This window comes from Scyliorhinus torazame, chromosome 4, assembly GCF_047496885.1.
Source record: "Scyliorhinus torazame isolate Kashiwa2021f chromosome 4, sScyTor2.1, whole genome shotgun sequence".
Taxonomy (NCBI): domain Eukaryota; kingdom Metazoa; phylum Chordata; class Chondrichthyes; order Carcharhiniformes; family Scyliorhinidae; genus Scyliorhinus; species Scyliorhinus torazame.
The window spans coordinates 114108028-114133704 of record NC_092710.1 but is presented as its reverse complement, the minus strand read 5'-3'; the positions used below and the strand labels follow the sequence as shown (position 1 = coordinate 114133704).

The 25677-nt window shown below is 48.1% G+C and overlaps 1 protein-coding gene across 3 annotated transcripts in view; it reads left to right on the top strand.

Annotated features, from left to right (window-relative positions):
- The window catches only part of lyst (lysosomal trafficking regulator), a 482598-nt gene that overhangs the window by 258095 nt on the left and 198826 nt on the right, over positions 1–25677 (top strand). For all 3 annotated transcript variants that reach the window (XM_072498518.1, XM_072498516.1, XM_072498517.1), the window contains 2 exons: positions 8391–8551; positions 17772–17962. In XM_072498518.1, the coding sequence (XP_072354619.1) occupies positions 8391–8551; positions 17772–17962 (352 nt within the window). The remainder of the gene's footprint in view (positions 1–8390; positions 8552–17771; positions 17963–25677) is intronic.

The following is a 25677-nucleotide window of genomic DNA, read 5'->3' as shown; positions in this document are numbered from 1 at the left end:
TTTATCTGAACCTTGCACAGAAATACAACTAAGGTTTTCTCTTTTTCAGCCAAATGGTTACATTGGTTCTAATGCATGTGCAATAATAGACTGGTTAATTCAATCTAGTATAGGTTTTGCGTGGGTTCAGTGATGGTTACTTGCTGGCTTGATTCAGAATGAAGAATAACCATTTGCAGAAATTCGGGATTGCTGTTGGTACTGAAGGAATATAAACTTTGCACATATCACTGCTTTCTGGAGAGAAGGAAACAAATTGAGGGTGAATCTTAATACTGGTGATGTTGGTAAGTTGCGCTGTTTTGAGGGGTGTGAGCAAATTGAATTAATATCAGAGGTCAGCGTCCAGGAATTCTACTGCCCAAACCAGCTAGTTCACTTTGGCACAAACGTAATAGATGTAAAAAATATTAAAAAGTGAGCAGAAAGCAATTTAACGGTACAAAGTGAATCGTTATGTTCATAATTTGAGACTCTGATGGAAGGTTTTTTTAACAGCACAGAAAGAGACCATTTGGTCCTCTGCCTCAGCTCTCAACAAGAGCAACTCTGTTGGTACCACGCCCCTGTTCTCTGCCCATAGACTGCATTTAAAAAAAGTCAGTTATCCAGTTTTCTTTTGAAATTCATGTTTAATGTTGTCTTGAATCATCCTTTCATGCACTGAATTCCAGGTAATGAGTATAATCGCTGGCTTTGAAAGCAAGACCAAGGCAGGCCAGCAGCACGGTTCAATTCCCGTACCAGCCACCCCGAACAGGCGCCGGAATGTGGCGACTAGGGGCTTTTCACAGTAACTTTATTTGAAGCCTACTTGTGACAATAAGCAATTTTCATTTCATTTTCATTTTTCATAAAGTATTTCCGCATTTCTCCGTTGGTTCTTTTGTCAGTTAAGTCAGTGTCCTCTCAACACTTCTAACTAATGGAACAGTTTTTCATTATCTACTTTGCCCATATCCCTCATGAGTTTGAACACCTCTATCAAGTCTTTTCTTCACCTTCTCTAAGAACAGCCCCAGCTTCTCCAATTTGTCCACGTAGCTGATGTACTTCATCCATGGCACCATTCCCATTAATCTTTGTTTGCTCTACCAATACCTTCACATTCTTCCTAAAGTCCGGTGCCCAAATTTGGACACACACTTCAGTTAAGGCAGAATCAGTGTTTTAGGAAGGTTTACCGTAGCTTCCTTGCTTTTGCATTCCATGGGCAGAACTTTGAGCCCGTGTTCACTGCGAGTGTAAACGGTGACGTGGGCGCAAAATCCCACGAGAGTCAGCAATCGGGATTCTTGGTGGTGAGATCTTGTTTCCTGATTTTCCCTGCGCTTCGCAGGTGACGTAATGAGATTCACACCCATGAAGGGTCGGAACCTCATTTAAATATATTGTAATCTATTTAAATATTATTAACAGGCCTTCCTGCCACTTGATCCACCCTCCATGAATATTCATATCTCACCCTTGTGACAGCTTTATAAGAATGGAATTCAGTCGGGATCCTGCCAGGGCCACCAAGGTAAGTATAGACCCTGGGGGGAGAGGGATATTCCCAGGCAGTGCTCTATGGCACTGTCCCCTAGCAGAGGTTGGCGGTGCCAAGGATGGGCCATCTAGGGAGCCCCATTAGCACCTCGTGTGGTGCTGTTGGAGGAAGGAACGATGTGAAGGGGGTAGGGATGGCTGATGCCTGTGAAGGCAAGAGACATGCCTATGGAGGGGGCAGGCAGAGGGCTAGAGATGCCTGTGAAGCGGGGTAGTGACCCCTGTGAAGTGGGGGTGGGGGAGGTAATACCTATGAAATGTTGGGGGCAGGGGAAGAGGAAAGAAAGCCCCCGATACTTCCATGGGGTGGGGGGGTTTCCCCAATGTTTGCTTGTGGGGAAGGACTCGGTCCTCCTGATACTTGGCTTGTGGGGGGGGGTGGCATGGCCCTTCTCATGCTTTTGCGGGGAGAGGGGGGGGTCCCCTGGGAGTGGGGTTGGGGAGTTTTGTTCCATGCTGATTGGGGTGCCTTTTAAAGATGACAGCCTGATCTCTCTGGATCCTGCCTTGCCAGCTCTTATCAGGCCCTGCCCCGAAAGAGGGACGGCGTAAAGCACCCCCCAGATTTTTTTAATGCACTAAGTGCCCGAAAACCTGGTCTGAAAACTCAGCTGTGCATCTGCAGAGAAACACGCCGATTATCAGTCAGAGACTGACACTGACAAATTATGGTCACGTTCTGCCCTTGTCTCTACTTAAAGCCCAGGATCGATTATGTTTTATTAATCACTTTTTCTCAACCTTCCCTATCCCCTTCCAATGATTTATGCCGATACACTCATCGGTCCCTTTTGCTCCTCAGAATTGTATCCTTAATTTTATATTGCCTCTCTCATTCTTCCCATCAAATATATCACATCATACACCGTTGCATTAAATTTTACCTGCCACAAGGGCAGCACGGTGGTGCAGTGGTTAGCACTGCTGCCTCACGACGCCGAGGTTCCAGTTTCGATCCTGGCTCTGGGTCACTGTCCGTGTGGAGTTTGCACATTCTCCCCGTGTTTGCATGGGTTTCACCCCCACAACCCAAAGATGTGCAGGGTAGGTTGCTCGCTATATTGCTCCTTAATTGGAAAAAATGAATTGGGTATTCAAAATTTTTTTTTTTTTTTTTAATTTACCTGCCACTTGCCTCCTATTCCACCCTTACTATGCCTCTCGAAATCTATCATTAATCCTTAATGAGTATTTTGCATCAGTATTGACAAAGGAGAGGGACACGTTGATTGGTGGTGTCTCTGAGGGATATGTAAATACTTTAGAACAGGTCGTTATTACAAGGGAGGAAGTGTGAGGTGTGTTAAAAAGCATTAAGGTAGCCAAATCCCCAGGGCCAGATGGCATCTATCCCAGATTACCGAGGGAGACACGCGATGAAATCGCTGGGCCTCTAACAGAAATTTTTGTTTCCTTGTTTGGCCACAGGTGAGATCCCAGAGGATTGGAGGATAGCCAATGTTGCCTCGTTATTTAAGAAGGGTAGCAAGGATAACCCGGTTAATTATAGGCCAGTGAGCTTGACGTCAGTGATAGTGAAATTGTTGGAAAAGATTCTCAGAGATAGGATCTATGCACATTTGGAAGTGAATGGTCTTATTAGCAACAGATAGCATGGTTTTGTAGGAGGGAGTTCATGTCTCACTAATTTAATTGAGTTTTTGAAGAGGTGACAGAAATGATTGGCGAGGAAGGGCTGTGGATATTGTCTACATGGAGTTTAGTAAAGCATTTGACATGGTCCCTCATGGCAGGCTGGTTATGATTAGATCACATGGGGTCAGGGGTGAACTAGCTAGATTGTTTCAGAACTGGCTTGGCCATAGAAGACAGAGGGTAGCAGTGGAAGAGTGTTTTTCCGAATGGAGTTCAGTAACTAGTGGTGTTCCGCAGGGATCGATGCTGGGACCTCTGCTGTTTCTAATATATATAAATGACTTGGAAGAAAACGTAGCTGGTCTTATTAGCAAGTTTGCGGATGATACTAAGATTGCAGGAGTTGTAGATAGTAATGAATATTGTCAGAGAATACAACATATAGATGGACTGCAAAATTGGGCGGAGAAATGGCAGATGGAATTTAACCCGGACAAATGCGAGGTGATGCATTTTGGTAGATTCAATTCAGGTGGGAGCTTTAAAATAAATGGCAGAACCATCAGGAGCATAGACATACAGAGATATCTGGGCTTGCAGGTCCACAGTTCCTTAAAAGTGGCAGCACAGGTGGAGAAAAATGCACATGGCATGCTTGCCTTCATCAGAGAGGGTATCGCGTATAATGCGATTAGGCAAGAATTGGGGAGCATAAGATGGAAACAGGAACTGTCAGGGATAGGCACAATTGAGATGTGGAGCTTGTTCAAGGAGCAAATACTGCGTGTCCTTGATATGTATGTCCCTGTCAGGCAGGGAGGAAATGGTCGAGTGAGGGAACCATGGTTTACAAAAGAGTTTGAATGTCCTGTCAAGAAGAAGAAGGGGGCTTATGTAAGGATGAGATAACAAGGTTCAGTTAGGGCACTTGAAGGATACAAGATAGCTAGGAAGGGGCTCAAGAAAGGGCTTAGGAGAGCTAGGAGGGGGCATGAGAATTCCTTGGCGAGTTGGATCAAGGAAAACCCCAAGGTTTTTTACGCTTATGTGAGGAATAAAAGAATGACCAAGGTGAAGTTAGGGCCGGTCAAGGACAATAGTGGGAATGTGTGCATGGAGTTTGAAGGTATAGGAGAGGCCCTAAATGAATACTTTTCTTCAGTGTTCACAAAGGAGAGGGGCCATGTTGTTGAGGAGGATAGTGTGATACAGGCTGGAAGGCTGGAGGAGGTAGATATTCGGAAGGAATATGTGTTTGAAATTTTGAGAAGCCTGAGGATAGATATGTCCTCTGGGCCTGATGGGATATATCTCAGGATTCTTTGGGAGGCGAGGGATGAGATTGCAGAGCCTTTGGCTTTGATCTTTATGTCCTTACTGTCTACAGGAATAGTGCCAGAAGACTGAAGAGAGGCGAATGTTGTCCCCTTGTTCAAGAAAGGGAATAGGTATAACCCTAGGAATTATAGGCCGGTTAGTCTCACTTCGGTCATAGGTAAATTATTGGAAAGGATCCTGAGGGATAGGATTTATGATCATTTGGAAATATACAGCTTAATCCAGGATAGTCAGCACGGATTTGTGATGGGTAAGTCTTGCCTCACAAGTTTGATTGTATTCTTTGAGGAGGTAACTAAGTACATAGATGAAGGTAGAGCAGTTGATGTTGTATACATGGATTTTAGTAAGGCGTTTGATAAGGTGCCCCGTGGTCGGCTCATTCAGAAAGTAAGGAGGCACGGCATAGAGGGAAATTTGGCTCATTGGATGAGTAACTGGCTATCACATAGAAGACAGAGGGTGGTGGTAGATGGTAAATTTTCAACCTGGAGCCCAGTCACCAGCGGTGTACCACAGGGATCAGTGCTGGGTCCTCTGTTATTTGTGATTTTTATCAATGACTTGGATGATGGAGTTGAAGGTTGGGTTAGTAAATTTGCTGATGACACCAAGATTGGTGGAGTAGTGGATAATGTGGAGGGGTTTTGTAGGCTGCAAAGAGATATTGATAGGATGCAGAGCTGGGCTGAAAGGTGGCAGATGGAGTTTAACCCTGATAAGTGTGAGGTGATTCATTTTGGTAGGACAAATTTGAATGCGGATTACAGGGTTAACGGCAGGGTTCTGAAGAATGTGGAGGAGCAGAGAGATCTCGGAGTTTATGTCCATAGATCTCTGAAAGTTGCCACCCAAGTTGATAGAGCCATGAAGAAAGCCTATAGTGTGTTAGCATTTATTAACAGGTGGATTGAGTTTAAGAGCCGTGAGGTTATGCTGCAACTGTACAAGACCTTGGTTAGACCACATTTGGAGTATTGCGTGCAGTTCTGGTCACCTCATTATAGGAAGGATGTGGAAGCATTGGAAAGGGTGCAAAGGAGATTTACCAGGATGCTGCCTGGATTGGAGGGTGGGTCATATGAGGAAAGGTTGAGGGAGCTAGGGCTTTTCTCATTGGAGCAAAGGAGGATGAAAGGTGACTTAATTGAAGTGTGTAAGATGATAATAGATAGAGTGGATGTTCAGCGACTTTTTCCTCGGGTGGATGTAGCTGTTACAAGGGGGCATAACTATAAGGTCATGGTGGAAGATATAGGAGGGATGTCAGAGGTAGGTTCTTACTCAGAGAGTGGTTGGGGCGTGGAACGCACTCCCATTTATGGTAGTGGAGTCGGACACTTTAGGAACTTTCAAGCGGTTATTGGATAGGCATATGGAGTGCACTAGAATGATTGGGAGTAGGTTGATTTGATCTTAGTTTCAGACTAGTTTGGCACAACATCGTGGGCCGAAGGGCCTGTACTGTGCTGTACAGTTCTATGCGCTATGCCCTTCAGCCCTCCAAGCCTGCGCCGATCACGTGTCCTATCTAGACCAACTGCCTACATCCTTCTATACCCCGTCTGTTCATGTGTCTATCCAGATAAGTCTTAAAGGTCGCTAACGTATCTGCCCCAACCACCTCATTTGACAGTGCATTCCAGGCCACCACCACCCTGTGTAAAAAGCTTCCCCTGCACATCTCCACTGAACCTATCCCCCCTCACCTTGAACTTGTGCCCCCTTGTAATTGTCATTTCCGCCCTAGGAAAAAGCCTCCAACTGTTCACCCTATCTATACCCCTCATAATTTTATAGACTTCTATCATATCGCTCCTCAGCCTCCATCTCTCTAAGGAGAACAATCCCAGTTTATTCAATCTCTCCTCATAGCTAATACCCTCAATACCCTGCAACATCCTGGTAAATCTTTTCTGTTCTCTCTCCAAAGCCTACACGTCCTTCTGGTAGTGTGGTGACCAGAATTGGACACAGTATTCCAAAAATGGCCTGACCAACGTTCTATGGTCTATCCACACATTGTGTGAGGAAACCCTCCTGCACACACTGGATAAAAACAGCCCCATCCAAACTATTCGAATTATAATGGTTCCAATCAATATTTGGAAAGTTAAAGTCACCCATGACAACTACCTGTGACTGCCGCACCTATCCAAAATCTGCATTGCAATCTTTTCCTCCACATCTCTGTTACTGTTTGGGGGCCTATAGAAAACTCCTAACAAAGTGACCGCTCCTTTCCTATTTCTATCTTCAGCCCATAGTAGACAGATCCTCCTCAAACTGCCTTTCTGCAGCCATTATACTATCCTTGATTAACAATGCTATTCCTCCACCTCTTTTACCACCTTCCCTAATCTTACTGAAACATCTAAACCCCGGAACCTCCAACAACCATTCCTGCCCTTGTTCTATCCACATCTCCGTAATGGCCACAACATTGTAGTCCCAGGTACCAATCCATGCTTCAAGCTGACCAATCTTATTCCTGATGCTCCTCGCATTGAAGTAGACACACTTCAAACAACCTTCATGCCTGCAGGTCCACTCTTGTGACCTTGGTACCTTCCTCAGTACTGCACTACCCTCAACTTCCTGAACTCCAGCAACGCTATCTCCTGGACTACAAATCAGTTTCCCATCCCCCTGCCAAATTAGTTTAAACCCCCCCCCCCCCCCCCCCCCCCCCCGATGAGCTGTAGCAAATCTCCCTCCCAGGATATTGGTGCCCCTCTGGTTCAGGTGTAACCTGTCCTGTTTGTACAGGTCCCACCTTCCCCAGAATGTGCTCCAATTATCCAAATAACTGAAACCCTCCCTCCTACACCATCCCTGTAGCCACGTGTTTAACTGCACTCTCTCCCTGTTCCTCACCTCGCTAGCACGTGGCACTCAGCAAACCAGAGATGACAACACAGTCTGTCCTGGCTGTCAACTTTCATCCTAGCTCCCTGAATTCCTGTTTTACATCCCCGTCCCTTTTCCTACCTATGTCGTTGGTACCGATGTGTACCATGTTCCTGTGCTGTACTATTCTTTGTTCTGTTATCCTCCTCACAGTTCACAATGCGTCCAAGTTTTGAACCATCCACAAATTTTGAAAATGGGCCCAGCCAACCCATTCTAGGTTATTAATATAGATCAGGAAACACTGTGATTCTAGTACCACCCTCTCAGAAACCTGACTGTGTACCCTCCTCCAGTCCAAGAAACAATCGTTCACTGCCACTCTTTCCTGTCACCCAGCCAACTTTGTATTCATGCTGCCACTGTCCCTTTTATTCCATGGGCTTAAACTTTGCTGACAAACCTGCTATGTGGCACTTTATCAAGCACCTTTTGGAAGTCCATGTACACCAAATCAACCATGTTATCCCTATCAACCTTCTCTGATACCTAATCAAAAACTCAATCAAGGTAGTTAAACACGATTTGCCTTTACCAAAGCTGTGCTGACTTTCCTTAATCAGATGTGTCCAAGTGACTGAATTGTGTCCTGGATTATTATTTCTAAATGCTTTCCCATTGGCCAGTAGTTGCTGGGCTTTGCCTTCCTCCCTAACAGTGCTGTGGATGTGGCTGCAGCGGCTCAAAAAGGCAGCTTACAACCACCTCCACGAAGGCAGTTAGAGGTGGATAATAAATGTTGGCCTAACCAGTGACACCCATAAGTACTTACTCCCGTAAGTAAATATTAAAAATTCATCCGCACAGATACACCATCATGGTGATTACCACTTGACGGTACAAATATCATAAAAGGTGATCTTTGTTAAATATGGATATACGGAACCTGCATCTTTCTGGATGGTTTATTAGTGTCCACTGGGACTGCGGTAACAAATCTTCAAATATCCATTGTTTAGTTTTTAACTGGATGGCTTCTTATGTTTTGTGTTTTTCAGAAAGCCTGATGTGGCCTTGGGTTATACTGTTCCTCGAAAGAGCAGCCTTTCCTCTGACAGTAATAAAACCTTTGCAATGATTGGCCACTCTATAACTCATCAAGAAGATGCTGCTAGGTTGGCTGGAATGTGGAGTCTTGGAAGCTTGCTTCTTTTTAATGGTAATGATTTGATGAGAATTTAATTTTTTCTACATTTCTGATAATTGTTTTTCCCTTGGGTCTATAGACGTTACAACACAGAACTGGGCCATTCAGGTCAACCAATTCATTCCACCATTTCCCCTCTCGACCAGCAAAAGTCCTCATCACATTTGCTGCCATATTTCCATATCCCTTCAACTCCTTTCAGCCATCTAATTTTGAATGTTGATATAAGTTGTGGCTCGTGCTGTGCGTATACTCACAGTTGCACAACTCTGTTTTTAAAAAGTTTATTTTGCCGTCTTCTAAATCTCACAATTTAATCTTATATCTATGGATGTTCATTCAAGTCTTCTCAACCACTTGACACCCCTCTAGTCTTGCAGAATACTTAATTTACTTCCATGCAGAGTATAATTATTGCTGCTTTTCTTCCAAAAATGTATTAATTCACACTTGCAAAAATTGATTTCCCTCTGCCATTTCTTAGTTCATTGCTTCTTTTTAACAATATCCCATTTCAGGTTCCTTTGGAATTAACAATACCTCCTATCATTATCTTATCTTCGTGTCCCAACATCACTCCCTGTAAGGCCATTCTTCTGGACAGTGAACAGAAATCGCCTTGGAGCTCAACCTTGTTAGTCATGACTGCTCATTTAAAACTGCTCCGAAAAATTGTTCTTAATTCCAAGTTGTTTTCTCCTTTGTAACCAATGTGTTAGCCTTCCCCTCATTCCATCCCACATTACCTACTCATTTGCGGAGCTTGGACACCTCCTTCTTCTTAGGCAGTCCCTCGTGATCGCTGGTGACTTGCTTCCACTCTGGTTCGATGGGTTTTGTGATGGCTGATGAGTCCAATGTGCGATCTGCGGACTCTACCACATGCCAGGCAGATGGTGCATGAAGGATTGGGATATGGATTATTTGGAGGTTTGTACGTATTCTCTCCCATGCCTTGACTTTGCCTGTGAAAGTTCCAGATAAGTCCCTTGATGTGTTCGGTACATTATTGGATGAGTCATCTCTATTTTGGACAGTCACAATCCAGGAGCTCTCATGAGTTGATGGACATGTTTGCCTTCTTCAGGAATACTTTAAGGATATCCCTGAAGCACTTCCACTGTCCTCCTAGGAACCTGCTGTTATGTCTGAGTCCCAAGTAGAGCAGTTGCTTCAGGAGTCTGGTGTCAGGCAACTGAACTACATGACCCAGCAATGGAGTTGGCCTTAAGTAATTAATACCTTGATAATGAACATGTTAGCTTGAGAGAGAATGCTGCTGTTGGACTGCCTTTCTTGTTGCCTGTTTTGTAAGATCTTCCAATGGCACTATTGGTATTTTACCAGTGCTTTAAGGTGCCTGCCGTATATTGTCCAAGCCTCTGAAGCATACAGGAGCATGGCATCACTGCTGCAAGTCAACAATGGCCATAGTCTCAGGTTTCAAGTCCTGGTTCTCAAACACTGTTTTACTGTAATCGATTGGTTTCTGTGATGAAGGGGTTAGCTTATGAGGAAAGATTGAGCAGATTGGGTCTATTTCATTGGACTTTAGAAGCACAAAAGGTGATTTTATTGAAATATATAAGATCCTGAGGAGACTTGACAGGGTGGAATTCCCTCACAAAGGAAAGATCCTCTCAACATCCATCCTGTCTGTGGTGCCTCTTGATGGATGAAAACCACACTGTGACTCTGGAAGGAGCACTTGAAAGAGAAGTTTGAAGAGGATTCTTTTGCAATGATCATTCTTGTGGCAGACAGCAGGGAGACTCTTCTGTAGTTACGACAATTGGACCTGCCTCAGTTCATGAATATAGTCATGATCACAGTGCCCTGAGATCCTCACATGGGCTCGACTTCCCAGATGAAGGATATAAGGTTGTGCAGCTGTGCCAAGAGTTTATCTCTATTGTCATTCAGAATTTCAACAGGCATTCCAGGGAGCAATCTTCCCAGTTCTCTCCATTTCTATGGTTGTTGCAGCCTCACAAATCCAACTACTTAGGAGCCCTTCTTACCTATACTGTTGTCCTTTTAATTATAAATCTTTCCACTGAAAGACTGAACTCACCATTGCACCCGCCCCCCCGATTTGTCAGGAAACTGGAGGTGGGGGCTAATAATAATAATTGCTTATTGTCACCAGTAGGCTTCGATGAAGTTACTGTGAAAATCCCCTAGTCGCCACATTCTGGCGCCTGATCGGGGAGGCCGGTACGGGAATTGAACCCGCGGTGCTGGCATTGTTCTGTATTACAAGCCAGCTATTTAGCCCACTGTGCTAAACCAGCCCCATATGCCATGGATCAGCTAAAGGAACCATGAAAAAGCCGGGTAATTAGCCAAATGTGTTCCTGACCTGTAAATAATTCTGTTCTTCTGATAGGAGCTAAGTTTGGAAAATTCTAACCTGTAAATTTTTTTCCCCATAAATTTCGAGTACCCAATTATTTTTTTTCCAATTAAGGGGCAATTTAGTGTGACCAATTCACCTACCCTGCACATCTTTGGGTTGTAGGGGTGAAACCCACGCAGACATGGAGAGAATGTGCAAACTCCACATGGACAGTGACCCATGGCCGAAATTCGAACCTCGGTCCTCAGCGCCGTAGTCCCAGTGCTAACCACTGCACTACGTGCCACTCCTGCCCTCTAAATTTAAAAACTTTCTGTTGTTAACTTTTAAAAATATATATATTAATTAAAGTTTTTTAACACAATTTTTCTCCCTTACAAACAATAACCCCCCCCCCCCCCGTAACAAAAAAAAACCGAGAAATCGCGCAGAGCAAGATATATACAAGGAAAATGATATATTTACACAGCTTTGTACACTGGCCCTCACCCGTACGTGCCAGTTTCCCCAACCCTTCATGTTATCTCTTCCTCATCCACCCTCCCAGGCAGTCGTCTTCCCCCCCCCCCCCCCCAGGACGTCCCCTCCACCCCCACCCCCCCCCCCCCAGGTTGCTGCTGCTGCTGACCGACCTTCCTCTAACGCTCCGCGAGATAGTCGAGGAACGGTTGCTACCGCCTGTAGAACCCCTGCGCAGACCCTCTCAAGGCGAACTTAATCCTCTCCAGCCATATCGTTTATCCAGGCCTCCAGGCTGGGGGGCTTCGCCTCCTTCCACATTAGCAAGATCCTTCGCCAGGCTACTAGGGATGCAAAGGCCAGAATGCCGGCCTCTTTCGCCTCCTGCACTCCCGGTTCGTCCACTACTCCAAATATTGCTAGCCCCCAGCTTGGCTTGACCCGGACTTTCACCACCTGAGATATTGCTCCCACCACTCCTCTCCAGAACCCCTCCAGTGCCGGGCATGACCAAAACATATGGACATGGTTCGCCGGGCTCCCTGAGCACCTTCCACATCTGTCCTCTGCCCCAAAGAACCTACTCAACCTCGCCCCCGTCAAGTGCGCTCTGTGGACCACCTTAAATTATATCAGGCTGAGCCTGGCACATGAGGAGGAGGAATTAACCCTACCTAGGGCATCAACCCACAGACCTTCCTCGATCTCCTCCCCCAGCTCCTCCTCCCATTTACCCTTCAACTCTTCTACCAGCGCTTCCCCCTCTTCTTTCAACTCCTGGTGTATTTCCGACACCTTGCCCTCCCCGACCCATACACTCAAGATCACCCTATCTTGAACTTCTTGTGCCGGGAGCAACGGGAATTCCCTCACCTGTCGCCTCACAAAAGCCCTCACCTGCATATATCTGAAGGCATTTCCCGGGGGTAACTCGAACTTCTCCTCCAGTGCCCCTAGGCTCGCAAACGTCCCGTCGATGAACAGGTCCCCCATTCTTCCAATCCCCGCCTGATGCCAGCTCTGGAACCCCCCGTCCATCTTCTCAGGGACAAACCGGTGGTTACCCCTGATCGGGGACCACACCGATGCTCCCATTGCACCCCGGTGCCGTCTCCACTGGCCCCAGATCCTTAGCGTTGCCGCCACCACCGGGCTCATGGTATACTTTGTCGGCGAGAGCGGCAGCGGTGCCGTCACCATTGCCCCCAGGCTCGTTCCTTTACAGGACGCCATCTCCATCCTCTTCCATGCCGCCCCCTCTCCCTCCATAACCCACTTGCGGATCATCACCACATTTGCTGCCCAGTAGTATCTCCCCAGGTTTGGCAGCGCCAACCCTCCTCGGTCCCTACTGCGTTCCAGGAACCCTCTCCTTACTCTCGGGGTCTTATTCGCCCACACAAATCCCATAATACTCCTGCCTACTCTCTTAAAAAAGGCCTTAGTGATCACGATGGGAAGGCACTGAAACACAAACAGAAACCTCGAAAGGACCACCATTTTGACCGACTGCACTCTACCCGTCAGCGAGAGCGGTAACATGTCCCATCTTTTGAAATCCTCCTCCATTTGCTCCACCAACCTCGTCAGATTCAGTTTATGTAGGGTCCCCCAACTCCAGGCTATCTGGATCCCCAGATACCGAAAGCTCCCCTCCGCCCTCCTCAGCGGTAGGTCCCCTACCCCTCTTTCTTGGTCCCTCGCCTGTAATACAAAGAGCTCACTCTTCCCTACATTGAGCTTATAGCCCGAAAACTCCCCAAACTCCCTTAGAGTCTGCATGACCTCCACCATCCCCTCCATTGGATCCGCCACGTACAGCAACAGGTCATCCGCATATAGCGACACCTGATGCTCTTCTCCCCCTCGGACCACCCCCCTCCATTTATTAGACTCCCTCAATGACATGGCCAATGGTTTGATCGCCAATGCGAACAACAGGGGGGACAGGGGGCACCCCTGCCTCGTCCCTCGGTACAGTCGAAAGTACTCCGACCTCCGCCGGTTCGTCACTACACATCGGGGCTCTGTAAAGGAGCTTAACCCAATTGATAAACCCTACCCCGAACCCAAACCTACGCAGCACCTCCCAGAGGTACTCCCACTCTACTCGGTCAAAGGCCTTCTCCGCGTCCATAGCTGCCACTATCTCCGCCTCTCCCTCCTCCGATGGCAGCATTATCACGTTTAAGAGCCGCCGCACAATGGTGTTTAGTTGCCTGCCCTTTATGAAATCCCGTCTGGTCCTCGTGGATTACCCCCGGGACACAGTCCTCGATCCTCGTGGCCAGCACTTTTGCCAGCAACTTTGCATCCACATTGAGGAGCGAGATCAGCCTGTACGATCCACTTTACAGTGGGTCCTTGTCCCGCTTTAAGATCAAAGAAATTGTCGCTTCCGACATTGTCGGGGGCAGGGTTCCCTCCTCTCTTGCCTCATTAAAGGTCCTCACCAGTAGCGGGGCCAACAGGTCTGCGTACTTCCTGTAGAACTCCACCGGGAATCCGTCTGGTCCCGGGGCCTTCCCCGCCTGCATGCTCCCCAAACCCTTGCTCAGCTCCTCCAACCCAATTGGTGCCCCCAAACCAGCCACCTCTCGCTCCTCCACCCTCGGGAATCTCAGCTGATCTAGGAATCGTCTCATCCCCCGCTGGGGGCTGGGATCTGTACAGCTCTTCATAAAAGGCCTTGAATACCTTGTTTATTTTCGTCGCACTCCGAACCGTGGCTCCCCTTCCATCTTTGACTCCCCCTATTTCCCTCGCTGCCATCCTCTTATGGAGCTGGTGTGCCAGCATCCGACTAGCCTTTTCCCCATACTCGTAGGTCGCCCCCTGCGCTTTCCTCCACTGTGCCTCCGCCTTCCCTGTGGTCAACAGGTCAAACTCCGCCTGGAGCCGTCGTCTTTCCCCAAGTAGTCTTTCCTCCGGGGCCTCTGCGTATCTCCTGTCCACTCTCAAAATCTCCCCCACTAACCTCTCCTTTTCCATACCCTCTGTCTTCTCCCTATGTGCCCTAATGGAAATTAGCTCTCCCCTGATCACCGCCTTCAACGCCTCCCATACCACCCCCACCCGCACCTCCCCGTTGTCGTTGGCCTCCAAGTACCTTTCGATACACCCCCTCACCTTCCCACACACCACCTCGTCCGCCAGCAGTCCCACATCCAGCCGCCACAACGGGCGTTGGTCCCTCTCCTCTCCCAGCTCCAGTTCCACCCTGTGCGGGGCATGGTCCGAAACGGCTATAGCCGAATACTCCGTCCCCTCCACCCTCGGGATGAGCGCCCTACCCAGAACAAAGAAATATATCCGGGAGTAGGCTTTGTGTACATGGGAGAAGAAAGAAAATTCCCTGGCCTGCGGCCTTGCAAACCGCCATGGGTCCACTCCCCCCATCTGATCCATAAACCCCCTAAGTACCTTGGCCGCCGCCGGCCTCTTTCCAGTCCTTGATTTGGAGCGGTCCAGTGCTGGATCCAACACTGTATTGAAGTCCCCTCCCATTATCAGGCCTCCTATCTCCAGGTCCGGAATGCGCCCCAACATGCGCTTCATGAATCCTGCATCATCCCAGTTCGGGGCGTATACGTTTACCAACACCACCCACGTCCCTTGCAGCCTACCGCTCACCATTACATACTGCCCTCCATTGTCCGCTACAATAGTCTTGGCCTCAAATGACACCTGCTTTCCCACCAATATTGCCACCCCTCTATTCTTCGCGTCCAGTCCTGAGTGGAATACCTGTCCTATCCATCCCTTTCTTAACCTGACCTGGTCCGCCACCTTCAGATGTGTCTCTTGGAGCATGGCCACGTCCGCCTTCAGTCCCTTTAAGTGCGCGAACACTCGAGCCCTCTTCACCGGCCCATTCAGGCCCCTCACATTCCACGTTGTCAGCCGGATTGGAGGGGCTCTCACCCCCCCAAACCCCCCCCTCTCACCCCCCTACTAGCCATCTCCTTTTCTGGGCCAGTCCCGTGTCCACGCCTCCCTCACCCTCCAGTCCCCCAGAGGGGGGACCCCCGTCCCGACCACCTCTTCTGTGTCCCATTCCCTTTCGGCCAGTGCAGCAGCAACCCTTCCCCCCTCCCCCCCCGCTAGACCCCTGTCTAGCTTTTTTGCTCCCCCCATGTCACTCCCGTAAGTCAGCTGACGCCTGCTGACCCCAGCTTCCCCCGCCGTCCCATTGACCTTCCCGCGTGGGAGTCTCCCAATCCATATGCATTCCTTCGTTACCCTTCCCGCCTTTCTTCCCGCGCGTGGGAAAAAACCCCGTGCTTTCCAAAGCCCGCTCCGCCCCCTCTGGCGCAGCTCCTGTCGCGGCCTTGTCTCTCGCCTCCAGCCCATGTAACATTTCCTGCGCGTGATACAACCATCACACATCAAACCCCAAAACATCCCCCCCCACCCTCACAAACCCTCAGTTAGAGTCCAACTTTTCGGCTTGTACAAAGGTCCACGCTGCCTCAGGCGTTTCAAAGTAATAGTGTTGGCCCTTGTATGTGACCCACAGTCGCGCTGGCTGCAGCATTCCGAATTTCACTTCTTTCCGGTACAACGCCGCTTTGGCCCGGTTGAAACCCGCTCCCCGCTTTGCAACCTCCGTGCTCCAGTCCGGGTATATTCGGATCTCTGCATTGTCCCACTTACTGCTCCGCTCCTTCTTGGCCCATCTCAGGACCCACTCTCTGTCCGTGAACCGGTGGAACCTAACCACCATCGCCCTTGGCGGCTCATTTGCCTGGGGCTTCTTCGCCAGCACCCGATGTGCCCCGTCCAACTCCAGCGGCCTCGAAGGGGCCTTCATGCCCATCATCGTCTCGAGCATCGTGCTCGCGTATGCCTCGGCATCAGCCCCCTCCACTCCCTCAGGGAGACCCAGGATTCGCAGATTCTTTCTCCTCGACCTGTTCTCCAGGTCTTCGTGTCTTCCCGCCCACCTCTTGTGTAGCGCCTCGTTCTGCTCCACTCTCACCGCCAGGCCCACAAGCTCATCCTCGTTCTGACTGACTCTTTTCTGTACCTCCTGGATCTTAGCTTCGTGGGCCTTCTGCGTGATCCCAAGTCCTTCAATTGCCAAAAGCATAGGCGCCAACATCTCTTTGCGCATCTCCTCGCGCTGCTCCTCGAAGCAGCGCTTGATGAACTCCTGCAGCTCCCCTTTGTCCCTGGCTGCCGCCATTTTGTTTTCTTTCCCTCGCTTCTCCCGTTGCTCCAGTGCCGCTCCTTTGGCCGTTACACTTCTGGTCCGTTTCATAGAAGTTGGCAGTGTTTGCATCACCAGTCTGCCCCAAAAAGTCTATGGAAACTCCTGAAAAAGGTCTGAGAGTCGGTTCCAGACGGGAGCTGCCGAATGCGCGACCTATTCCTCCATGGCCGCCACCAGAAGCCTCGTCCCTGCCTCTTCAATGGCCTTGGTAGATCCTTTCACAGTTGTTCCCTCTGCTGCTAGAATTCACCTTTGATAGAGTCAAGTCAGATTGCACCTTTAAGCTTGCCCTTCCCCCGCCTGCATGCTGGAAGAGGCCTCTGTCTATTGCTGCAGATCAAGCCAAATCCTTCACTGTTTCTGCCGGGTCTGGCAGCCAAAAGACACAACATTCCTGGGGGACACCGTCAGGGGAATGCTGCAGTCTTCTTCCCTCACCGGGAAATGTCAAACAAATGCCGTGGGGGCCCTGTAAAAGAGCCCAAAAGTCCGTTCCAAGCGGGAGCTGCCGAATATGCGACCTAGCTCTGCATAGCCGCACCCGGAAGTCTGTTGTTAACCTTTTGATAGCAAGAGAGCTGCTTATGAATTTTCTAGAAAATCCCGTGGCTGACTAACAAGAGGACAGTGTCAAAGCTGACAGATTGATTAGCTAACTTCTTATCGCGCTGTGAACCCCGTATTAGGGTTTTGGGTACATGGTCTTGTCAGTTTGAAAGCACAACCATCACAGCATAAATCCTATTTCTTAAGGTGCTGCAATAGCATATAGAGCTGCAACATATGCTTTTAGGTTTGTGAAAGGTTAAAATGTTGGATTTGGTTGCAGTGTCTTTTTCCACAGGACACATGAGATTCCTCATTCCTTTCAACATTTCCATATGAACTGAACCCTGTGACTAAGAAATATCATAACCCTGTCAAATAGTACAGAATATCTTTGGACTCAATGTATATGTGTATGGCCAGTAAAATCACATAGCAGCATATACCATGTATTAGTGAAAGTGTACAATTTCTCGATGAGCCCAATTCTGTAGTTAGAAAGTTATATTTTCTGCATCCACTCGAGAGTGTAAATCTATTTTGTCAATTATGTCAAAGCCAGAGTACAGATCATCATTTAAATTTTGTGGATTGCAAATATTTCTGTTTTCTGCACATAACTTACTTGCACTCAAATGTGCATTTTATCACAGGTGCCAGGATAGGGCCGGTGGAAGCTTATCATTTATTTGTCTGTGGACCTGACATCACCTCTGTCATGCCCTGTAAATATGGACAACCTCAAGCAAATTACTCTAAGTATGTTACTCTGGAGATTCTACAGTGTGATCAGATTAGTGAATTTCTCATGAAATATAAGGAAGTGGACATTGGCCCTCTGGTGGTGAGTAGATGGTTCATATACTTGACTTATTTAAATCCAGAGCCAAATTGTGTACTAAATGTATAATTATGGTTTGACTATTGGCTAGAGTTGCAATATCACCAGTGGAGATGAGAATATTTTTAATGCAGTGAATTGTTATGATCTATAACGCATTATCTGAAAGTATGTTGAAAACAGATTTTAGGGAATTTAAGCATATAGAATCCCTACAGTGTAGATGTAGTCCATTCTGCTCATTGAGTCTCACTGACCCTCCGAAAGAGCACCCTAATCAAGCCCATGCCCCGCCCTATTCCCGTAACCCAAAATAACGTTTGGACACTAAAGGACAATTTAGAATGGACAATTGGCCAATCCACCTAACCTGCACATCTTTAGACTTGAAAAGGAAACTGTTGCACGGCTATGGGGAAAGGGCAAGGGAATTGGATGAACTGGATAGTTTTTTTCAACACAACGCAAACATAATGGACTGATTGGCCTTCTGTGCTGTATTATTCCATGACTAGTTTCCATAACTAAGTGAGAAAGTTAGCTGAGAGTCCCCTAATAATTCAGTCAATTAAACTGGTGACCTCTGAAAAGCCAACAAGTCCCAGGTTCTCTCTCTAGTATGTGCTGAGTGAACTCTTCTCAATTGGGATGCTAAATTAAACCTCCAGTGTTTCCGAGTGGCGGAGGGTAAATTAACCAGAGTCACAACTGTTGATAGCTATTTTGTGTGCTTCTTTGTAAATGTACACATGTCCGCATGTGAGACTGGCAATACATAGAACTTTACAACACAAGCAAGTTATTCAATTCTATACCAGTGTTTATGCAGCCCATAAACCACCTCTCATCTTGCATATCATTTTATCAACATATCCTTATATTCCTTTTTTTCTCGTGTGTTCACCTCACTTCCCCTGAAATGCATTTATGCTATATGCCTCAACCTCTCCATGTGGTAGCACATTTTACATGTTAGATTTAGCTGTGATTCAGACTTCCTGTGGTGGCCATGGAGTGAACGGTTGCACATTTGGTGGCTCCTGCTCAAGGTGATATTTTTCCATCCTTTCCCTGTCTGAAGGACAATGTTTTGGATGGAAAGAGGTGTAGGAGTACCTGGAGAAGGTGTAACTCCTCTGGTGTGGCTGATGGATGGGTCCAAGAACTAGGTGCGAGAAGAAAGGAACTGTTGGAACAGGAGAGTCTTCGTTGTGTGCCACAGGTTAAGATGGCAGAGGGCAACGGGCCCATTCTGCCCGCCCAGTGGCCAATCGAGCAGTTGGTGGAATTTCTGAATGCTACGTTAAGCCAGCAGAGGAAGGAAGCCCTGGGGGATCTGACCAAAGTAGTGGAGCCGATTAAAGCAGGGTGTGGAGCAGAGGCTGGAGTCCCAGGGCCAAGCAATCCAGAAAGAGGAGGAGGCAATGGGGGACACGACTGGCCTCATTGGTGGCAGAGTTGGGCCGGTAGAATAAGTACTGTTAATTCGGACAGTGGTCAGGGACAGAGTGGTGTGACTGCAAGGGAGGCAGGTAGGGGCTGAGTTTAGGAGTTGAGGAGCCTCAGGCCTTGACCTTGTCCAACAGGTATGAGGTACTTGCTCCCTGTGTGGATGAGTAAGAGGGCTGTAGGGAGGATGCGTTGACTGACCACTGCACCGTGGTACAGGAAGCCATTCAAGAGGGGGAAGCAAAAAGACAAGTGGTAGTTGTAGGGGATTCTGTAATTAGGGGGATTGATGGCATCCTTTGTAAGCCAGATCGAGAGTCCCGCATGGTATGTTGCCTGCCCGGTGCCAGGGTGAGGGACATCTCTGATCGGCTTGAAAGGATTTTGGAGAGGGAGGGGGAGGATCCAGTTGTTGTGGTTCACGTTGGGACTTACAACATAGGTAAGACTAGGAAAGAGGACCTGTTTGGGGATTATCAAACACTAGGGACTAAATTAAAGAACAGGTCCTCCAGGGTTATAATCTCTGGATTACTACCCGAGCCACGTGCCAATTGGCATAGGGTTGAGAAAATTAGGGAAGTTAACACGTGGCTAAAGGAGTGGTGCGGGAAAGAGGGATTCCATTTCATGGGGCATTGGCATCAGTACTGGGGCAGGTGGGACCTGTACCGTTGGGACGGTCTTCACCTGAACCATTCTGGGACCAGTGTTCTAGCGAATAGGATAAATAGGTTGGTCACAAGGACTTTAAACTAACAAGTTGGGGGGAAGGGAAGTGTAAAGCTATGGACAGTATAATGGTTAATGGAAATCAAGGCAGCAGGTTACGTGACAGGTTATTATGTCGAGATATGGGTTCAAAGACAAGGAAAATTAGGAGAAAGGGTAAGAGGAAAAATAAATTGCGAAAAGTTACTGATCAAGGTGTTAGGATTCATAACAAAGACATAAAAAACAGCATAAGTGTACTTTACCTGAATGCTCGTAGTATGCAAAATAAGGTAAATGAGTTGATGGCGCAAATCATCGTGAATGACTATGATTTAGTGGCCATTACTGAAACATGGTTAAAAGATGGTCACGACTGGGAGTTAAATATCCAAGGGTATCAGACTATACGAAAGGATAGAATGGACGGTAAGGGCGGTGGTGTAGCTTTGTTGTTTAAGGATGGCATCCGGGCAATAGTAAGGGATGATATTGGTGCTATGGAGGACAAGGTGAAATCAATTTGGGTGGAAATCAGGAATAGTAAGGCGAAAAGGTCACTGATAGGAGTAGTCTATAGGCCACCAAATAGTAACAGGATGGTAGGGCAGGCAATAAGCAAAGAAATAACGGATGCATGTAGAAATGGTACAGCGGTTATCATGGGAGATTTTAATCTGCATGTCGATTGGTTTAACCAGGTTGGTAAAGGCAGCCTTGAGGAGGAGTTTATAGAATGTGCCCGGGATAATTTCCTGGAACAGTATGTAATGGAACCTACAAGGGAACAAGCGGTCCTAGATCTGGTCCTGTGTAATGAGGCAGGATTGATTAATGATCTCATAATTCGGGATCCTCTTGGAAGGGGCGACCATAATATGGTGGAATTTAAAATACAGTTGGAGGATGACAAGGTAAAATCAAACACTAGTGTTTTGTGCTTAAACAAAGGCGATTACAATGGGATGAGAGAAGAACTAGCTAAGGTAGACAGGGAGTAAAGACTTCATGGTGAAGCAGTTGAGGAACAGTGGAGAACCTTCCAAGCGATCTTTCACAGTGTTCAGAAAAGGTTCATACCGACAAAAAAGAAAGACGGTAGAAAGGGGAAAAATCGACCGTGGATATCTAAGGAGGTGAGGGAGAGTATCAAATTGAAGGAAAAAACATACAAAGTGGCAAAAATTAGTGGGAGACTAGAGGACTGGGAAGTCTTTAGGGGACAACAGAAAGCTACTAAAAAAGCCATAAAGAAGAGTAAGGTAGACTATGAAAGTAAACTGGCTCAGAACATAAAAGCAGATAGTAAAAGCTTCTACAAATATATAAGACAAAAAAGAGTGGCTAAGGTAAATATTGGTCCTTTGGAAGATGAGAAGGGAGATTTAATAATAGGAGACGGGGAAATGGCTGAGGAGCTGAACAGGTTTTTTGGGTCAGTCTTCACAGTGGAGGACACAAATAACATGACAGTGCCTGATGGAAATAAAGATATGATAGGTGAGGACCTTGAGATGATTATAATCACTAAGGAGGCAGTATTGGGCAAGCTAATGGGGCTAAAGGTAGACAAGTCTCCTGGCCCTGATGGGATGCATCCCAGAGTGTTAAAAGAGATGGCTAGGGAAATTGTAAACGCACTAGAGATAATTTATCAAAATTCACTAGACGCTGGGGTGGTCCCAGAGGATTGGAAAGTAGCAAACGTGACACCACTGTTTAAAAAAGGAGGTCGGCAGAAAGCGGGTAATTATAGGCCGGTAAGCTTAACTTCGGTTGTAGGGAAAATGCTGGAATCTATCATTAAGGAGGAAATAGCGGGGCACCTGGAGGGAAATTGTCCCATTGGGCAGACGCAGCATGGGTTCACAAAGGGTAGGTTGTGTCTGACTAATTTGGTAGAATTTTTTGAGGACGTTACCAGTGCAGTAGATAACGGGGAGCCAATGGATGTGGTATATCTGGATTCCCAGAAAGCTTTTGACAAGGTGCCACACCAAAGGTTGCTGCATAAACTAAAGATGCATGGCATTGAGGGTAAAGTGGTAGCATGGGTAGAGGATTGGTTAACTAACAGAAAGCAGAGAGTGGGGATAAATGGGTGTTTCTCTGGTTGGCAACCTGTAACTAGTGGGGTCCCTCAAGGATCAGTGTTGGGACCGCAGTTGTTCACAATTTACATAGACGATTTGGAGTTGGGGACCAAGTGCAATGTGTCAAAGTTTGCAGACGACACTAAGATGAGTGGTAAAGCAAAAAGTGCAGAGGATACCGGAAGTCTGCAGAAGGATTTGGATAGGTTAGGTGAATGGGCTAGGGTCTGGCAGATGGAATTCAATGTTGCCAAGTGTGAGGCTATCCATTTTGGGAGGAATAACAGCAGAATGGATTATTATTTAAACGGGAAGATGCTAAAACCTGCTGTTGTGCAGAGGGACCTGGGTGTGCTGGTGCACGAGTCGCAAAAAGTTGGTGTGCAGGTGCAACAGGTGATTAAGAAGGCTAATCGAGTTTTGTCTTTCATTGCTAGAGGGATGGAGTTCGACTAGGGAGGATATGCTGCAATTGTATAGGGTGTTGGTGAGGCCGCATCTGGAGTATTGTGTTCAGTTTTGGTCTCCTTACGTGAGAAAGGACATATTGGCACTGGAGGGAGTGCAGAGGAGATTCATTTGGTTAATCCCACAGTTGAGGGGATTAGATTATGACGAGAGGTTGAGTAGACTGGGACTGTACTCATTGGAGTTTAGAAGGATGCGGGGGGATCTTATTGAAACATATAAAATTATGAAGGGAATAGATAGGATAGATGCGGGCAGGTTGTTTCCACTAGTCGGGGAAAGCAGAACTAGGGGGCATAGCCTCAAAATAAGGGGAAGTAGATTTAGGATGGAGTGTAGGAGGAACTTCTTCACCCAAAGGGTTGTGAATCTCTGGAATTCCTTGCCCAGTGAAGCAGTTGAGGCTCCTTCATTAAACATTTTTCAGAAAAAGATAGATACCTTTCTAAAGAATAAAGGGATTCGGGGATATGATGTACGGGCCGGAGAGTGGAGCTGAGTCTACAAAGATCAGCCATGATCTCATTAAATGGCGGAGCAGGCTTGAGGGGTCAGATGGCCTACTCCTGTTCCTAGTTCTTATGTTCTTATGATGCGGGAGACCCAGAAGAGGCTGAAGGAGAAGATGGAGGATGTGGAGAACCGCTCCAGAAGACAGAATTTGAGGATTGTGGCGATGCCCGAAGGCATGGAAGGTGCAGAGGCCGGCACGTATGTGGTGAAAATGTTGGAGCAGTTGATGGGGAGGGGGCCTTTGATCGGCCCCTGGAGGTCCGCCGAGCGCACAAGGCGCTGATGAGGAGGCCGCAAGCAGGCGAACGGCAAAGGGAATGGTGGTGCGGTTGCACCGCTTCCTGGATAAAGAGAAGATTCTTCGGTGGGCAAGGCAGACGAGGAAGTGCACCTGGAAAGGGAACGAGCTGCGGGGTGTATCAAGACCTGGGTGCGGAACTGGCGAAGAGGAGGGCCGAGTCTCTTCGGGTCAAGGCTGTCCTCTTCAAGAAGGGGATGAAGTTCGGGTTGCTATGCCCGGCTTGCCTCCATGTGACTGTTCGGAGTGACTGAGTATTATTTTGGCACACCAGAGGAGGTGATGGAGCTTATGAAGGATAATGGACTGGCAGGAGAAAGAGGACATTGAACTTTGTAGGAGTTTGTGAGGAGGTTTCTTTGTTCTTGGGGAAACTTTTCCCCTTGAAATGTTCTTTTGGTTTTGATGGTGGGGTGTTTGGAGGGCATGTCCCTCCGTGGGAGGATTATCTAGAGTGAGTTCACCTTTTCTGCTTTTTGGGGGAGCGTGGACGGTTTGGGAGGTGGTTGGTGGGGAAGGATTGCTGACAAGAGTACGTTTCCGGTGGCGCAGTTGGAAAAGGATCGATGACAGTGGACAGGAAGGGTCACGTGACACGGACCGATGGCCGGCCCTAAAAGGGATATGGTTGATCGGCAGGGAAGGGGGGGCGGGCGGGGCGCCCCCCAACCATGCTGGTCACGTGGAACGTGAGGGGGCTGAATGGGCCGGTCAAACGGTCACATGTGTTCCTGCACCTGAGGAGTCTGAAGGCGGACGTGGCCTTTTTGCTGGAGACGCACCTAAAGATAGGGGACCAGACAAACAAGGTTGAGGAAAGGATGGGTGTTTCACTCCGGACTGGGCTTGAAGACAAGGTGGATGGAGGTTCTGGTGAATAAGCAGGTGGCGTTCGAAGTGGGTAGCATTGTGGCAGATCCAGAAGGGGAGGTCCGTGATGAAGAGTGAGAACCAGGAGGGGATGCTGGTGGTCTTGGTAAACGTTTATGCCCCAAGTTGGGATAATGTAGATTTCATGAGGCGCGTTCTAGGGGAGATTGCTGACTGGGACTCGCACTGGTTGATCATTTTGGGGAGGGGCAAGCTTGGACCGGTCGAGCCCAAGGTCGGGGAAGGTGTCGGCAGTAGCGAAGGAACTGAAGAGGTTTATGGAGCGTATGGGTGGGGTGGACCCGTGGAAGTTTGGGAGGCCAGGGTGAAGGAAATCTCATATTTTTCCCATGTGCACCGGGTATACTCCCGGATTAAGTTTTCTGTGGTGGACAGGGCGTTGTTGGCTGGGGTGGTCGATTCGGTGATCATGGTCAATGACCACACGCCGCACTGGGTGGATTTGAGAATGGACTTGGGGAGGGGTGGTGGGGGGCAGCGCAGCTTGGATGTGGGGTTATTGGCGGATGAGGAGGTGTGCGAGCGGGTGAGGGCTGCCATCTGGGGGTATATGGAGCTCAATGACATGGGGGAAGGTCACGACAGCCAGCCACACTGTTGGAGGCACTCAAGGCGGTGGGTCAGGGGGGAGTTTATTTCAATTCGGGCGCATAGGGAGAAGGCAGAACAGGCAAAGATGGCAAGGCTGGTAGAAGAAATTTTGAGGGTGGACAGAAGTTTTTCAGAGGCTCCGGAGGCGGAGTTGTTGAAGGAGAGGCAGAGGCTCCAGATGGCATACGGATTAGTATCAACCAGGAAGGCAGTGGGGAATCTGCGGAGGGCCAGAGGGGCAGTTTTAGTGTGGTGAGAAGGTGAGCAGGATGCTGGCCCACCAGCTGAGGAAACAGGAGGTTGTGAGGGAGATTGGCAGAGCAAAGGACGAGATGGGAAGGGTGGTGTTGGACCTGCTGGGGTTGACTGGGGTGTTGAGGCTTTTTACAGGATTAGTCGGAGCCCCTGGCCATCGGGGAGAGGGAATGCGGCGGTTCCTGATGGGTTGGAGTTTTCCAGGGTGGACGAGGAATTGGTTCAGGGATTGGAGGCCCCTATCGGGTTGAGGGAGGTGATGGAGAGTATGGGAGCGATGCAGGCAGGAAAGGTCCCAGACCCGGATGGGTTCCCGGTGGAATTTTATAGAAGGTTTGGGGTGGACCTGGGGCCACTACTGGTGAGGCCATACAATGATTCTAGGGAGAGGGGGGGAACTCCCTCCTACACTATCGCAGGCATCCATCTCTTTGACATTGAAAAAAGAC